At 37.1% G+C, this 15,069-nt stretch overlaps 3 protein-coding genes across 6 annotated transcripts; 1 reads left to right on the plus strand and 2 right to left on the minus strand.

Annotated features, from left to right (window-relative positions):
* Positions 1-7,167, minus strand: LOC106142930 (serine/threonine-protein kinase PAK mbt). Its single transcript, XM_060948294.1, has 9 exons — positions 6,849-7,167; positions 6,396-6,553; positions 5,099-5,663; positions 4,773-4,879; positions 3,467-3,658; positions 2,505-2,687; positions 1,993-2,115; positions 1,129-1,293; positions 1-809 (listed from the first exon to the last, which is right to left on the minus strand). The coding sequence occupies exons 2-9, from the start codon at positions 6,534-6,536 to the stop codon at positions 573-575; spliced, it is 1,713 nt and encodes a 570-aa protein (XP_060804277.1). The 5' UTR covers positions 6,537-6,553; positions 6,849-7,167; the 3' UTR covers positions 1-572.
* A 923-nt stretch (positions 7,168-8,090) lies between these two features.
* Positions 8,091-13,129, plus strand: LOC106142936 (CWF19-like protein 2 homolog). 3 transcript variants are annotated; one of them, XM_060948161.1, is made up of 6 exons: positions 8,091-8,434; positions 8,917-8,963; positions 9,209-10,063; positions 10,185-10,568; positions 10,982-11,320; positions 12,631-13,129. In XM_060948161.1, exons 2-6 carry the CDS (start codon positions 8,952-8,954, stop codon positions 12,769-12,771), a joined length of 1,731 nt encoding a protein of 576 aa, XP_060804144.1. In that variant the 5' UTR covers positions 8,091-8,434; positions 8,917-8,951; the 3' UTR covers positions 12,772-13,129. The 3 variants fall into 3 exon arrangements, with proteins under 3 accessions (XP_060804144.1, XP_060804143.1, XP_060804145.1); XM_060948160.1 differs by lacking the exon at positions 8,917-8,963; XM_060948162.1 differs by lacking the exons at positions 8,091-8,434; positions 8,917-8,963 and adding an exon at positions 8,983-9,141.
* On the minus strand, positions 13,096-15,009 carry LOC106142929 (dnaJ homolog subfamily C member 17). Of its 2 annotated transcripts, XM_060948165.1 has the most exons (4): positions 14,819-15,009; positions 14,119-14,728; positions 13,726-13,813; positions 13,215-13,352 (listed from the first exon to the last, which is right to left on the minus strand). In XM_060948165.1, exons 1-3 carry the CDS (start codon positions 14,894-14,896, stop codon positions 13,764-13,766), a joined length of 738 nt encoding a protein of 245 aa, XP_060804148.1. In that variant the 5' UTR covers positions 14,897-15,009; the 3' UTR covers positions 13,215-13,352; positions 13,726-13,763. The 2 variants fall into 2 exon arrangements, with proteins under 2 accessions (XP_060804147.1, XP_060804148.1); XM_060948164.1 differs by lacking the exon at positions 13,726-13,813 and having other exon boundaries at positions 13,096-13,352.
* Positions 15,010-15,069: the final 60 nt, after the last annotated feature.

Genomic DNA, 15,069 nt, shown 5'->3' on the forward strand with positions numbered 1-15,069 from the left:
GATGTCAGCAGTAAGGCAATGAGTGTAATACTGACTGCGCAGCGTGGTGCTGCATGAGCGGCACGAGCAGCGCGGGCGGGCCGGCGCGGCGCAGGAACGGGTGCAGCAGCAGGCGCGCGGCGGGCGGGCGCTGCGCCGGCTCGATGTCAGCAGTAAGGCAATGAGTGTAATACTGACTGCGCAGCGTGGTGCTGCATGAGCGGCACGAGCAGCGCGGGCGGGCCGGCGCGGCGCAGGAACGGGTGCAGCAGCAGGCGCGCGGCGGGCGGGCGCTGCGCCGGCTCGATGTCAGCAGTAAGGCAATGAGTGTAATACTGACTGCGCAGCGTGGTGCTGCATGAGCGGCACGAGCAGCGCGGGCGGGCCGGCGCGGCGCAGGAACGGGTGCAGCAGCAGGCGCGCGGCGGGCGGGCGCTGCGCCGGCTCGATGTCAGCAGTAAGGCAATGAGTGTAATACTGACTGCGCAGCGTGGTGCTGCATGAGCGGCACGAGCAGCGCGGGCGGGCCGGCGCGGCGCAGGAACGGGTGCAGCAGCAGGCGCGCAGCGGGCGGGCGCTGCGCCGGCTCGATGTCAGCAGTAAGGCAATGAGTGTAATACTGACTGCGCAGCGTGGTGCTGCATGAGCGGCACGAGCAGCGCGGGCGGGCCGGCGCGGCGCAGGAACGGGTGCAGCAGCAGGCGCGCGGCGGGCGGGCGCTGCGCCGGCTCGCGCACCAGCGACGTCTCGATGAAGGACACGAGGTCGGGCGGGCAGCGCGCCGAGCTGCGCGCGCGCGGCGGCGGCATGTCGCGGATGCGGCGCATCGCCTGCGGGTTTCGAAAATGGAATGTTAGACAAAGGTTAGATTCTCCAATCGTTCTCGCGTCAGTCAGTCACAGTCATTCACAACAGAATGATAAAAAAATATTTAAAATATTTGATTTTTCATTCTGGACCATCAGTCCATCAGTTAGACGATAATTCTGAGCTCAAACTCATAAACTAAACTGTCTTATCTTAAAAAAAAATCACCATTATTTTCATTTCAGGCGTCACGTCGCATGTGTCGAATGCGTTAAATCACTTAGTAAATTCAAAAATAAAAAATAAGACTGGCAATTGAGAAATAATAAAAAAAACATTTACCTGCAGAGGTGGTTCGTTAAAGAATGGTGGTTCTCCGTCAACCATCTCTATGACCATGATCCCGAGGGACCACACATCCACTTCGGGTCCATATGGAAGTCTCGATATTACCTCGGGTGACATCCAGTAGGGTGTTCCTACTAACGACTTCCGTTTCGGTAGTTCCTGTAAATTATAAGTAGGTTTCTACTTTATTTTTCTTCATATGTATATATAATTTTTTTACAATGCTATGTGGTACATATCCTATAACACCCGCAGATAATATAACTTTTAGAATAGAATATATATTTATTTTCAAAATTGAACGTCACAAAACTTTAATGTAAATATATCTACTACCTCTTCCAAAGCTTAACTTCTTTATAATATTAGTATGAATGGCGTCATTACAAATCGTAATATATATATATATATCTTAACAGAAAAACTAATTTACCGTAAATAGTTTGTGACGCTCTCCTCTTAATTGCATAGCAAATGACATAGTATTAGTGTTCGTCTAGTGCATTAATGCTTGTTGCATTAATGCACTAGACGATGCCACTGGTGACGAGATTCCTAACCGCATTTAGATATTTAACTGTACCACACCTGTGTATAGCATTTAAAATGTCCTTTTTTCAATACTTTATTTTCATACATACATATACATATAGTCATGTCTTTATCCCTTACGGGGTAGACAAAACCTAAAAGTTGGAATTCTATGTTGAGCTGTGTGACTTAATGATGGAATTGAGATTCAAATAGTGACACAGGTTGCTAGTAAATCGTCTAATAGAAAATAGCAAGTTTATAAGCCTTTCCTTTGATCGGCTTCATATTTATTGTGGGATATTATTTATAGCAAATAGTTCCCACCTGAGAAACTTGAGCGCAGAAGCCGAAATCTGACAGTTTGACCCGGCCGTCTGCCGTCATAAGAATAGAGTCTGACTTTATGTCTCGATGTATGACACCTTGCCCATGTAAAAACGCCAAGGCCTGAAATCAGAATTTTATTTATAACGTTTAATAAGAATTTTATCAGAATTTTAATTATTAATTATAACGAAAATATTTTCGAACTGTGAATAAAATAGTGACCAGTTGCTAATCCATCGCCTAAAAAAGAATCCTGTTTTATTAATCTTTTCCTTAATTGAATATTTGAGGCTAGCATGGAAGCAACGAAAAAACTATTATTATAAAGGAAAGAAAATACTGTTTTTAAATAATATAGGTATGATATGATATATGAGTTTGTATTGCCGCGAGAGCTCCAACCACAAGTCTCGAGGGCACTTTGAGGCTAACCTTTATATTAATTAATAATATAAAATAAGACATCTATAATTTGCCTCGTAAATAATTATATAGGTCGTGAAAATTACCTTCAAGCACTGCTTGCAAACCGTAGCGATCTGCTCAGGGTCCATTTTGACCGAGTGCCGCGTCACGATGTCCGTGAGCGCGCCCCCCGCCATGTACTCCATCACCACCCACAACTCGTCACCCACTAGGTATGAAGCGTGCATCTCCACGATGTTAGGGTGGGGGTAGTCTCTCATGATCACCTGAGGTATTAATACATATATGGAAATAATAGTTTGAAATATAATAATAACAGTCTTTTCAAGACTGTTGGCTCTGTCTACCCCACAAGGGATATAGACGTGACCGTATGTATGTATGTATGTATGTAAATAATAGTTTTAAATACGCTAAAAAAGTGGCTATCATACTTTGACCTTCTTCATCAATGATTCTTTACTCAGTTATGTTCATAAGTTTGAGTGCTAACCAATCCGGCTGGAATCTGGCTTCACCCCAGAAAGGTGAAGCCGCAACAACAAAAGAATTATGAAATCTAAAGAAATATTGAACATTTGTGTTTTTATATGTATAAGTCTAAAATGTTTTCGCCCAAACACTAGAAATCTTTTCACACAAAAATGTTTTCGGCCAGGGCATGATGAGAAAAGACCTTTTTCTGATTGGCCTGGGTCTTGGATGTTTATCTATATAAGTATTTATTATTAAATATAGTATCGTTAAGTTAGTAAGTATCTCGTAACACAAGTCTCAAACTTACTTAGAGGCTAACTCAATGTTTATTGCTATATGTAAAAAAAAACACTACTGAAACAATTTTGATTATACTTGGCACAGGGACATAAAAATCCTTACCTACCTTGAATATATACATAATTCTTTTTTCTGGAAATTCTCACATTAAAGGGGAAAAATTGGAATTAACTTCAACATAGGCAATCCACCCTGGTGTAGCCAACACCTATGTTGCTGGTATTTGGTGAGGAAGCATTGATACGAGCCAGTCAAGCAGACATCTCACCACTTCGTTGAACAGCAGCTCCCGCCGCTGCTGCTTGCGGAGGTTCATCATCTTGACGGCGACGCGGCGGCGCGTGAGCGTGTCCGTGGCCGCGCACACCACCCCGGTGCTGCCGACGCCTATCTTGCTGAACCCGGTGAGAGTGGAGCGAGGGTCACCTTCGCTAACCACCAAGCGGAGCGCCGCGCGGAACTATAAGTATAGTTTAATTTAAATTAATGATACTTTAGAAGAAAGTGAAGTTTGTATCGAGTGGCTCCCCGCACTTTAGAATAGACCATTCCATATAATTCAAACAGTATATTAAAGTCGAGCTTTGTAGGAAAGCCTATTACAGCACGGATGATTATATTAATGATAAACATGTGTGGCCCGAGCTGGACATAATGGCCTCTTAAATGCTTGTGTATTTTTGACATGATCTTGACATAATTTGTACAGTATGTACATATCTTATTTTATATTTATTTTATTTGACGAAATATTCGTATTGACATAATCAGTTCTACATTCATACATGTTTTTTAATGTAGACAATGTGCATTCGTCCACGATTTAGATTTAAGAGATCTATATTTGTAAATTGACGTCCTATGAAAATGCTGCAGTGTAGTTTGTTCCGCCGCTTCTTCTACACATGCGCTTTGGAAGCGGTAGTAGTTATAATTAGATTTAAGTTATGTGACGTCAATAAGTGATACCTTGTATCCAATTTTGAAAATAAATCTATTCTATTCTATTCATATCTTTCCCATGGATGGCACAAAAGGCGATTAAGGCGAATGGCTAACAAACGCAACGGATGTAGACGTCATTGTGTGTATGTATGTACAAAGTTTGTAAATTGATGTCATAAGTTTTGACTGCTGCTTTGCAAATGTAGCAGGCAAAGCAAAAAGGAAGAGTTACTACCTCCTCTTTGTAAGTACACTCAAGTACAGTACTCAAGTACAGTACTCAAGTACAGTACAAGTAATGTTTGAACTTATTAAGTGATATTAAGTGAAAATAACTAAATTGATTGAATTTAGAAAAGCAAGAGCCGGTAAATTAATATAAGAGCTATTTTTAAAAAAACAATTAAATGCCACAGAATTTGATGTGTACATTGCCTGACATGTTACAAATTATAATGCAGGCTTAAATTTGATTTCAAGCATGGACAGTTTATATTGCATTAATAATGCAGGCACGCGCAACGCCGTTTTATCGCACAACTATTGCTGTTTCGGTTTTTATTATGACGTGAAATGCCATAATAGTGGGGCTGATTTGCTATGCTGTGTTAAAAATAATTTAAACACACCTGTTCATGTGTAAGCCGTAGTTCATGTTTGGAAGCAGCGAGAGTAAGATGTTGGGCGCCCGCAGGAGCCCCGGCGTGTTGGTGTCTTGGCATTGGGTATGTATCACCTAAAATTACAAAAGTAATAAAATAAATATGTTTTTTTTATATTTTATATTGCATATTATATTGTATATCAGTTGAATAAACGTAAAGTGTTAAAGGATGAGATTATTTCAACCCAAAAACCCTTCAAGAAGTTTCTAAACTTGGATTATTTAGTTATTTCACAAGAATTATAATAAATAAACAAAAATTTATAGGTTTAGATATTTATAGATACATACCCATGTTGACATTATTACCGTTGAGCCCTTGATGCATATTGTGTGTGACAGGTTGTGGGGGATGATTATGCTGATAAGGCACATTAGCATTCTGTATGTTCTGATATGTCATTGCATGATGGTTATCATTCTCGCCAGTTCTCATAGCATTTTCATGGGTGTTTTGGGACCAATCAACAGGAGATTCTGTAATTTGCTTGTTGACCATGTAATTAGTTTGATCTCTTCGTAAGCTAGGGTACTGTTGTGGAGCAGGAGGCACTGGAGGTGATTCTTCAGGTACAGATGGTGGCACATTGGCCTGGTTACGCAGATCTCTCCTTATCCTTGGAGGGCTGCTACTTCTTAGTGAGTTTGAACGTGCAACATTGGATGTTTTCGGTAACACAACTCCATTCTGAACAGGTTGGGCTATCTGGACTGTGCTGGACATAGGACGTACAATTGATGACACAGGAGTTACTCTATGCTCCCCCCTCACAATTGTCTTCAAATCTAAAATCTCGGTGGGAGTTATTTCCGATGGATCAACTAGTGGCAGTGGTCTGTTTGTAGATTTCAATATCTGAAAATAAGATATTTTTTTTTACTTTTTCAGAAAAATGTATCTTAAGTGTCTGGTAAAAATAGCCTAGCACAATGTTAGTATCACATTGTGCTAGGCTATTTTTAACAGAGGTACCAATTATAATTCAATTTAAAATAAATAAAATACAAGCGTGTATTATTAACTAGCCATTAAGAAGCTGTCTGGTTCCTGGCACTTTAGAATAGAACCACTATGTCATCACCATTTTTCAGGGCAAGGCTTATAAACTTGAGATTCTTCTTGTAGGCGGGCTAGCAAACTGACATTATTTGAATCTCAATTCCATCATTAAGCCATACAGCTGAAAGAGGCCTTTGTCTTTCAAGACTATTTACTCTGTTAGTGTTACATCTGTCTGGTATAGATGTGATTATATTTATATTAATTATACCTAAAAAGGTAGACATAGGATTAAAAGGTAACTATTCACTTACAAAAAAAACTGCATCTACTTGGTCAGTTTGAGTAAATGGGTATACATATTCATACAACCTTTTTTCATAGGGAATAAATAGTCTTTGCTTAGTAAGGATGTGGCAAGTGGAAAATCATCTTGCCATGATCTACATCTTTCCTTTCATATTTATTTTACTTCTGATATCATACTATTAATTCTTTCCCTGCATACTTATTTTGCTTCATTCACATCCACAACCTATGTGCAAGCTCATCAGTTTAACTGACTTCTCCAATTTGATAAATACTAACCTGGTTATTTCCGACCAGTGATGCCCATTGTAAAGGTAAGCCCACAAACTTCCCCTCTTGTTTATCAAACCCAGTGTGTACTCTGTGTTCAAAATTGCTTGGTGGGGAAATAAGGGGCTTCTTTTTCTTCTTAGAGAACATTGTTTATTGTGTATCAGCTAAAAGGACAGAAATAGTACAATAAGTAAATATTTATAGATGGGCAACAAGTCCACTATGCTCCTTAGATAAAATAGCATTTACGTCGTTGTGATCATAAAGAGGTACATGCAACAATGAGTAAATCATTTATATAACTAGAACTAATTAGAAAAGAAAGCTCGATATAGCGATAGGTAGGTACTTTCTTTTATGGCAATGATTCGACGATCAATTATGTCGGGCGTGTGTATTTACTCCCAATTTCCAAAGGTGCCAGCAACGATAAAAACGACGATGTTGGTCAATACAAACCTGGTAATTCTTTTATGTACTTAGGACACAAACTGAATACTAAATCAACAACAACCTAATCCAATCCAACATTCCAAAGCAGCAGTAGCCATTCACGTTTCAAGCAAATTGAATTAACGTAATCACATTATCTACGACTTGAAAGTAGTTAAATTTTCTTCAAATAAAAACTAACTAAACTCCTCAAACGCAACAAAAAGTATCAAATTGATGAGTTATCAATGTAATCCGCACGCACAACAGAACGCACAATCATCGACGAACGAAAACGAAATAAATTGGCATTTGGCCCATGGTAAACGAAAAGTTTTTTTGTCACTGTCTGACTCAAAACTCAAAAGTCTGACTTTTCAGCATAAACAATACGAAATATTTTTATTTTGCTCTTTCTTGGACATGGACATAAGCACACTCTCAATCACTTTCTTTAAAACACTGGCGAAGACAGCGTGCCAAAGCTAAGACTAACGCGTCTTAAACTAGACACAGTAAACAAGCTATTAAAAATAGCCCCGCCTGTATTCAACTTAAATTTTACGTCAGTTACGGAGACATGGATGATCGTAGGGTGGTATAACGTTCTCTGGGAAGGCTATTTTTTGACGTACGGACTTATTAACGGTAGATTTTTATAAATATGTATAGACCGGAAATCTGTGTAACAATGCCTCCGTATCGTAAAAAATATTTGCTGAATCACCGGAATCAAAAAACTTAAGGAATATAAACTCAACCGCCACAATTCAACTTCTACAAGGTAGGTTATAGTAGGTTTTAAAAACCAGGTTTTTTTATGACGGTAGCCCCCGAAATAGAATAATGTTAATAAATTCCGTCAAAACCTCATTTGCGACAGAATCACTTAGTTAAAACTACTTTTGATTGATATTTTAGGGTGTGGCTCCCGGCACTAAAGAATTAGTTTACTCCATCTCTTTCTCATGGATGTCGTTAAAGGCGACTGAGGTATAGGCTTATGTACTTGGGATTCTTCTTTTGTTTTTTTTTTTGTTTGTCACTATTTGAATTTCAATTCCATCACTAAGCCATAAAGCTGAACGTGGCCTATCAGTCCTTTCGAGGCTGCTGGTTCTGACCGCAATTATATTGTATTTTAGTCAAAAGTGTTAAATTGAGATAGCACTTCTTATTATTTTAGAAGAATATTCCGTTGACTAAATTAACATTTCGTGATGTCATTATTGACATTCATTCTTGACATTGACAGATACAGTACGAATTTGGATGGATCCATTTGTTTGGGTTTGGAACAGAGGTTTGGAACTGAGATGAATTAGTATGCGTTATTTATTTCTTTAATCTAAGGCTATAATAATGTGCTATATTACAATTCCTTTGGTTTGAAATTTGGATAAGATCCTGTAATTTGGATTTAATTAGATTTCGGATTGGATTGATTTGATTGTTTTTCATTGGATTTTCACATATTTTAATCATTAAGTTTTTACGTCCTTATTGAAGTAGACATTTTTATAATGAAAGAAGAACGTAAGAGAGAGAAGAAAAGCAAAAAACATAAAGCTAAAAAGCATGAGCGAAAAGAGAAGAAGAGCCGATACAAAAGCGTAAGTACTTTTAAAACAATTTTCATGAAATACATAACCAACCAGGTATATTATGCCCACCAGCTTGCCCGTATAAAAAAGAAAAGCCTCGTTATTCCGGTGCGTATTTCGAAATACCCACCGAGTGCTTCCCTATGAACATACATGTCCAACACAGGTAGTTCTACTTCTAGGACTTTTACTGTATCTTGTCTTGTAGTGTACCACACGCACACACACATTATCACCTCACTTTTCACTTTTCACAGTCTTTATCTCTTATGGGGTAGATAAAAACAGTCTTGGAAAAAATTAAAGTCAGGTTCAGCTCTCTTGGTTGAAATTGAGATTCTAGTGACAGGTTTCGTCAAGCATTAGTTGTGAAACCATTCATACAGATAGGGTATGTATTGATAATTCACCTTCAAAAAAAGGTGGTTCACAGTTTGACCTGTATGTATGTATGTTTCCAAATAGATTGACACTGTCTTGTGTTGTTCCAGTTCTCAAGTGTGGAAAGGGATATCTCACTCTATTCATGCTGAGTATGGTGAGATATAATAAGCTTTGTATACTAGGGAAGTGGCATTTTCGTCAAATCTATTTAAATTCAGTTGATTGATGAACTGAAATTGTGCGTATGAAATTGCGGGCAATTTTCCAAAGCACACCTAAAGCCTCTAGGAGTACTGTGAAGAACATAAGTAGGATTCGCGTTAAGCAACAAGGTTTGTGATTGAAGCCGTAAAAGCTTATAATCCCTTTATCATCATAATGTATATATTTTCATTTCAGTCTAGTTCAACCCATTCAGACAGTGATGAATGGATAGAAAAAAGTACTGTCCACTCATCAAATGAAACTAAACGAGAGGACTGGATGGCTATGACTGGAATGTTAAAAACCTACACAAAAGATGACATCAAACCCAAGACAGAGCAGAAGAAAAATAATATTGATTCTTACAACCCGGCAACTAGCAGTAGGGAACTGAACCCATACTGGAAAGATGGAGGCTCAGGCTTACCTCAGCACCCAGACCAATTCAGAAAATCCAGACAATTTCTTAAACCTGATGATGAAGAAGATTATTACACAAGATCATCATCTTCAAAAGATCAAAAACATTATTACAGCTCTAAAGATATTGACAGAAAAAGAAGCTATGATGCCAGATCAAGTAACTGGAGAAAACAATCTGAGGCTGAAAAATCAAGAGAAGGTGAAAACTCTAAATCATCAAAATATAAGGTTGATGAAGAAGTTACATACAATACCAGTCACAGTCCACATATTGCAATAAAAGAAAATAAAAAAGAAAACTTGTACCTGAGTGATGAAAAAATGAACAAATTAGGAGCGAAAATTGTCAAAGCTGAGATAATAGGTGATATGAAACTAGTGGAAGAGTTAAAAGCTAAGTTGGAAGCAGCTAGAGAATATAGAAAGAAAAATCCTAATGCTGGTGAAGAAGATAACATTGAAGGTATAATGCTGATGGCCACAAGTAGCACTGGTAATAGCCGACCACTTATCAAAGAAAGAGGTGACCCTAAAAGCAAAGGCGGCAAAAGAAAAGCAGAAACATATGCTGCTGGCGAAAGGACAAAATACTTTGGCAATGATGACAAGTACAATTTGCAACAAATGGTAAGATTTTTGAAAATAGCAACAGTTATTTAGTAGTAAATTTAATTGAGTTTATTCTTCCATAGTTTAATTAACTATTATTATACATATAATTATATTTGATTTGCTTTTTTCATAACAGTTCCAACAAGAGAAATATGGAAATAATTATGAAGATGAAGAGCAGTTGGCTAAAATTGCTGCTAAACATAAAAATCCTAATGACGACTTGGAAGACATTTTCATGGATGACATTTCAAAGAATAGGAATGATGCTAAGGATAGTGAGAAAGAGAGACAAAGGGCTATTAATCAGCACGTCAGGATTGAGAAGTCTATGGAAGGTTGTGAATACTGCATAGACTCCAAAAATATGTTGAAGCATCTTATGGTTAGCTGTGGGAGTAAAGTGTATGTTGCACTACCAGCACGAACGTCTCTTGTTACTGGACAGTGTATTATAACAACAATACAGCATTCAACTTGTGTTACTGCTTTGGATGAAGATGTGTGGGAAGAAATTTTGGTAAGTACTCATTTAAACTTTATTTACCTAAATGCAATTTAGACTAGACTTCTGGGGCTTCTCACCCATGGTAATTTCGATCTCCCATATCTTATCAATCTCAGTGCTAAACATTAGATTTTTTTGTGTTTATTCATTCTTTCATCTTAATCATATAATTAATAAATATAAAAGAGGACACCGACTGATTGACTGGCATATCAATTCACAGCCTAAACCACTGGGTCTAGAGATTTTGTCTTGACATATATGTAGTTGTCTTATGTGGTCTAAGGGTGCACTAAGAGAAGATTTCTAAAAATTCTCTTGGGAAGAGAAATTAAATAATAGAAGAGATATTTAAAAATTGTGACCTACAAATTTAGTCGGTTGTTTCTGAAATTCAATATCTTTGTATAACTTTTATGCCACAGATTTACAGAAAAGCATTGACTCAATTCTTCAACTCACAAGACATGGATGTAGTTTTCTTCGAGACAGCTACAAGACTGCACAGATTTCCACATATGGTAATAAACTGTGTGCCATTGCCGAGAGATGTGGGTGATATGGCAGCTATCTACTTCAAAAAAGCATTGTTAGAATGTGAAGCAGAATGGTCCATGAATAAGAAAGTAGTTGACTTAAAAGGGAAAGACATTCGGAAAGGAATTCCCAAAGGGTTGCCCTATTTCTGGATTGATTTTGGGATGGACCCAGGGTTTGCACATGTTATAGAGGATCAACAGTTGTTCCCTAAAACATTTGCTGAGGTTAGTATGTTACATACTGATTGTATGTATATGATATTTAACCTTTTAAGCGCTTGGCTAAATATCAATTGTCGTGCCCCTAGCGCGCCGCTACAAATCGATAAAATAATACCTACAATAAATAAGGAGGAGTAATCGTTGTATCGATAAAAAAAAGTCAAAAAGTTTTTTATGTTTTTATTTAAAATCAGCCTTCTTGTATCACAATCATTCATCTTTAAGGTGAAAGCTTATCTCTAAGTGAAAATTAGTAAAATTTCCGAAATCTAACTTATTTTGACTAATTCTTTGTGAGAGCGAATGGAGCGACCGTTTTAATAATTCTTAGATATGTTTAAAGTTATACTTGTTATTGTCGCAAATCGTATTTTGATCAAGTTACAACTTGTCACTGATAAGTAAATTACAAAAAACATAAAAATTTGAAATAGTAACACAAGACAATATGTTAAATTTAACTTTATTTCGTATGACACTGTTTATTTCATGCTGAATGATGCATTATACCTGATTATTTAACTGTTTGTTATTTTGTTTTTAAAATGCGCATTGCATTGTATCCCATCCCTATGGTCATATTTATGCGACACGCGCGATAGACACCGAAGAAAAGTCCGAGCTGCCAATTACTTATTTTTGTTTAAGTTTTTTCAATGCTTAGAGCTATGAAACATAATTTTAAGTAATTGTTGTAATAAATAGCTCTATTCAATAATAGTTTTAGTTATACCACGAAGTTAATAGGACGATAATAGAACGAAAAAATCATGGATATTCTCTGTCGCAGAAATACGACACGGGCGGTAGGGGCACGGCAATATTTGTCGCATATATGCCACTCGCGCGGTTAAAAGGTTAAAAATGTTCTTGTACCTACAGCGTATATTATATTTACAGCGTGAGTTGATTGTTACTAAAATTTTACACTACCGGGATGTCCAGTAGCAATTTTTCATATAGGAAATATTCTGTGCAGCGTCCATACAGTAGAATTTTCAACTTAAGTACCTGGCACTGTACCTACAAACTTACATATATACATGTAATCACGAGATCCATTCCTTACGAGGTCGACAGAGCCAACAGTCTTGAATAGACAGTAAGGCCACGTTCAGTCGTTCGGCGATGGAATTTAAATTTCAGTAGTGGTTGTTAGCCCATCGCCTACAGGACTCCCAAAATGATGTCCTTTACCTTAGTCGCTCATTACGAAATCCATAGGAAAATATACGAGTGATCCTATTGTAAAGTGCCGGGAACCACACGGCACAGAACTACAAACTTGATCCTATTTAATACTTTATTTCCAGGAAGTGATAGCTGGCATACTAGACCTGGACCACAGTTCATGGAAAAATCCTCGCAAGGAGTATGGTGATATTCAAAGAAAGAAAGTGTGGGATTTTGTAAAAGAATGGAAACCATTTGATCCAATAAAAAGTACATCATAATAAATAAAATCCCAACATATCAGTTTCTTTGTTTTTTTTAAGACGTAACATTTAGTTGTCTATAATTAGAATTTAGTAGGCTATTTCTTTATTAGATACAAAAAATAAAGAGTCGAACTCTTGATACTTCTTTCCGTTGAATACAAAATGAAATAACAGATATCATATTTGTAGGTAAGGATTGTTTATGGTGTGATTGTTATTTTTCACGTAAGAACAACTGAACAAGTTTTCATAAAACATTCAACATTATTCATTATGCTGTTTCAATATGTAATGCGAATTAATTTCTCTAATCTAAAATACCAAATAAAACAAAATGAATTATGTATGACAGTTTATTATAACACATAAGGTCTAGCTTATTTGTAGAAAATAAATATTTATGTGTCAACTTTGTTGATCTTCTTTCATCATTTCTTCTATTAATTTTTGTCGTTCAGCAGCTTGTCTCATTTTTGTTAAAACCAGCGACTCATAGTCTCTATCCGATACTAGTGAAGAACTGCTTACATCCTTCTTAGTTGTAAGAACTGGCCTATCATTAACCCACTTTAATGTCAAAGGATTCTCCGCCAGACCTGAAAAATAAAAGGACTAAAGTTGACTTTCAGCCATGATGTAAATAGAAAACAAACAAAAAAACAGTAAAGTGTGTGTCCAGAGCACGCCCATTGTAGGGTTCCGTAGTTGCAAAAAACAACTTTGGGTTCACACTCAAATATCTACGAACAAGCCCATATATGACGGTGGTAACCTTTGATCAAGGTGGTAAAAATAAGAGTTATGTCAAGTGCTGCCTGCTGAAATATACCACACTGTTATTTCATAACCTTTCGATAATTTAACATAGTTTGTAAATTTTTATACTTGTTTTATGTAACTGCCAACTGTCAACATTTTTCCTTTCCGAGTACATTTTATAAGTGTGTTGCCTTATTAGCTTTTACTTACTACTCAGCTCTGACAGATATACAACTCCTGTAACTTTTTCACAAGTCCATATATATAACCACTGAGCAGATGAGGGGGGGACACTTGCCTCAAACAAAAAATATACTTTATAATTAAATATTTCAAAAATGTTTAAAGCAAGAAATGTTTCCCAATGTTATATTAATATACATACTTGTACCAAATTACAGCTTCCTACCACATGTCTCTTGAGTAAAACCGTGGACAGACAGACATGGTGAAACTATAAAGATTCCTTGTTCACTAAGGAACCCTAAAAAGCTTTTACTTTCTTAAAAGGTTCAGAAGAGCTGACCTTATGTGACATAGGATAAGGAATCAAAGAAGTAGATTAAATTTATAAATTTTTGTTGAATGAACTCATGGTCTTACCTTTTTCAAGCTCTACAGCCATATCAGATGCTTCCTTAGAAGCAAATTCTACTAGGGCACTGCCCTTCTTTTTTGGTGAAATAATAAGTGCCACAATATTGCCATATTTCTTCAAACATCTTCTCAGTACTGCTTCATCATACCCCCCATTTTGTGGATCATTCTTGTCAGCTTTCCATTTAATCTTAATTCTATTTAAACTGGAATCCCACACTGGTTCACTCAACCGGCCCATAGTTCTTTGTATTTCATTTTTCATTCTCTGTTGTTCCTCTAGCAAAAGTCGGCTTCCCTCTCGCTGCAACCTTTCAATTTCTGCAGCCAATTTCTGTTCATCTGTTAAATTGATAGCTCCACTACCTGACGATGCCTCTCTTTCACGTCTCTCCAAATCCTCTTTCAGTTTCTGCCTTTTGCTATCTAATTGTTGATGCCTTATCTTTGCAGCAGCTTTGGCTTTTAGTACTTTATCGTATGCTTCTCGAGCTGATTTATCCGTTAATATTTCTAAGGCTCGAGATAATTCATGGAAAGTCTCTGCTGCTTTTGGATCATCTGGATTCTTGTCTGGATGGCATTGTAAAGCTTTTTTGCGGTATGCTTTTTTAATCTGCAAAAATAAAATAAAAAGTTATAGTTGAAATCAAGAGCAGAAACCGCGAGATTATTTAATTTTATGAGTCCAAGAAACAAAACAAACCTCTGATTCAGTAGCGCTGATTTGAAGATCAAGTATTGCGTAGAGATCCACATCTTCAATGTTTTTCTTACTAGCCATTTGTAGTAATAACGTAAGTTGGTGTAAATATTATTTTATAATAACAAAAGAAAGACTTAGTTATATGTAATTCTTTGAATTCACTGGAATTCACAAATTCACATTGAATTTATTGAAAAAAAAAACTACTATTACACTTGACATTGACATTTACTGAAAGGTGAATCAGGCAT

Source organism: Amyelois transitella, chromosome 15 (assembly GCF_032362555.1).
Source record: "Amyelois transitella isolate CPQ chromosome 15, ilAmyTran1.1, whole genome shotgun sequence".
Lineage (NCBI taxonomy): Eukaryota > Metazoa > Arthropoda > Insecta > Lepidoptera > Pyralidae > Amyelois > Amyelois transitella.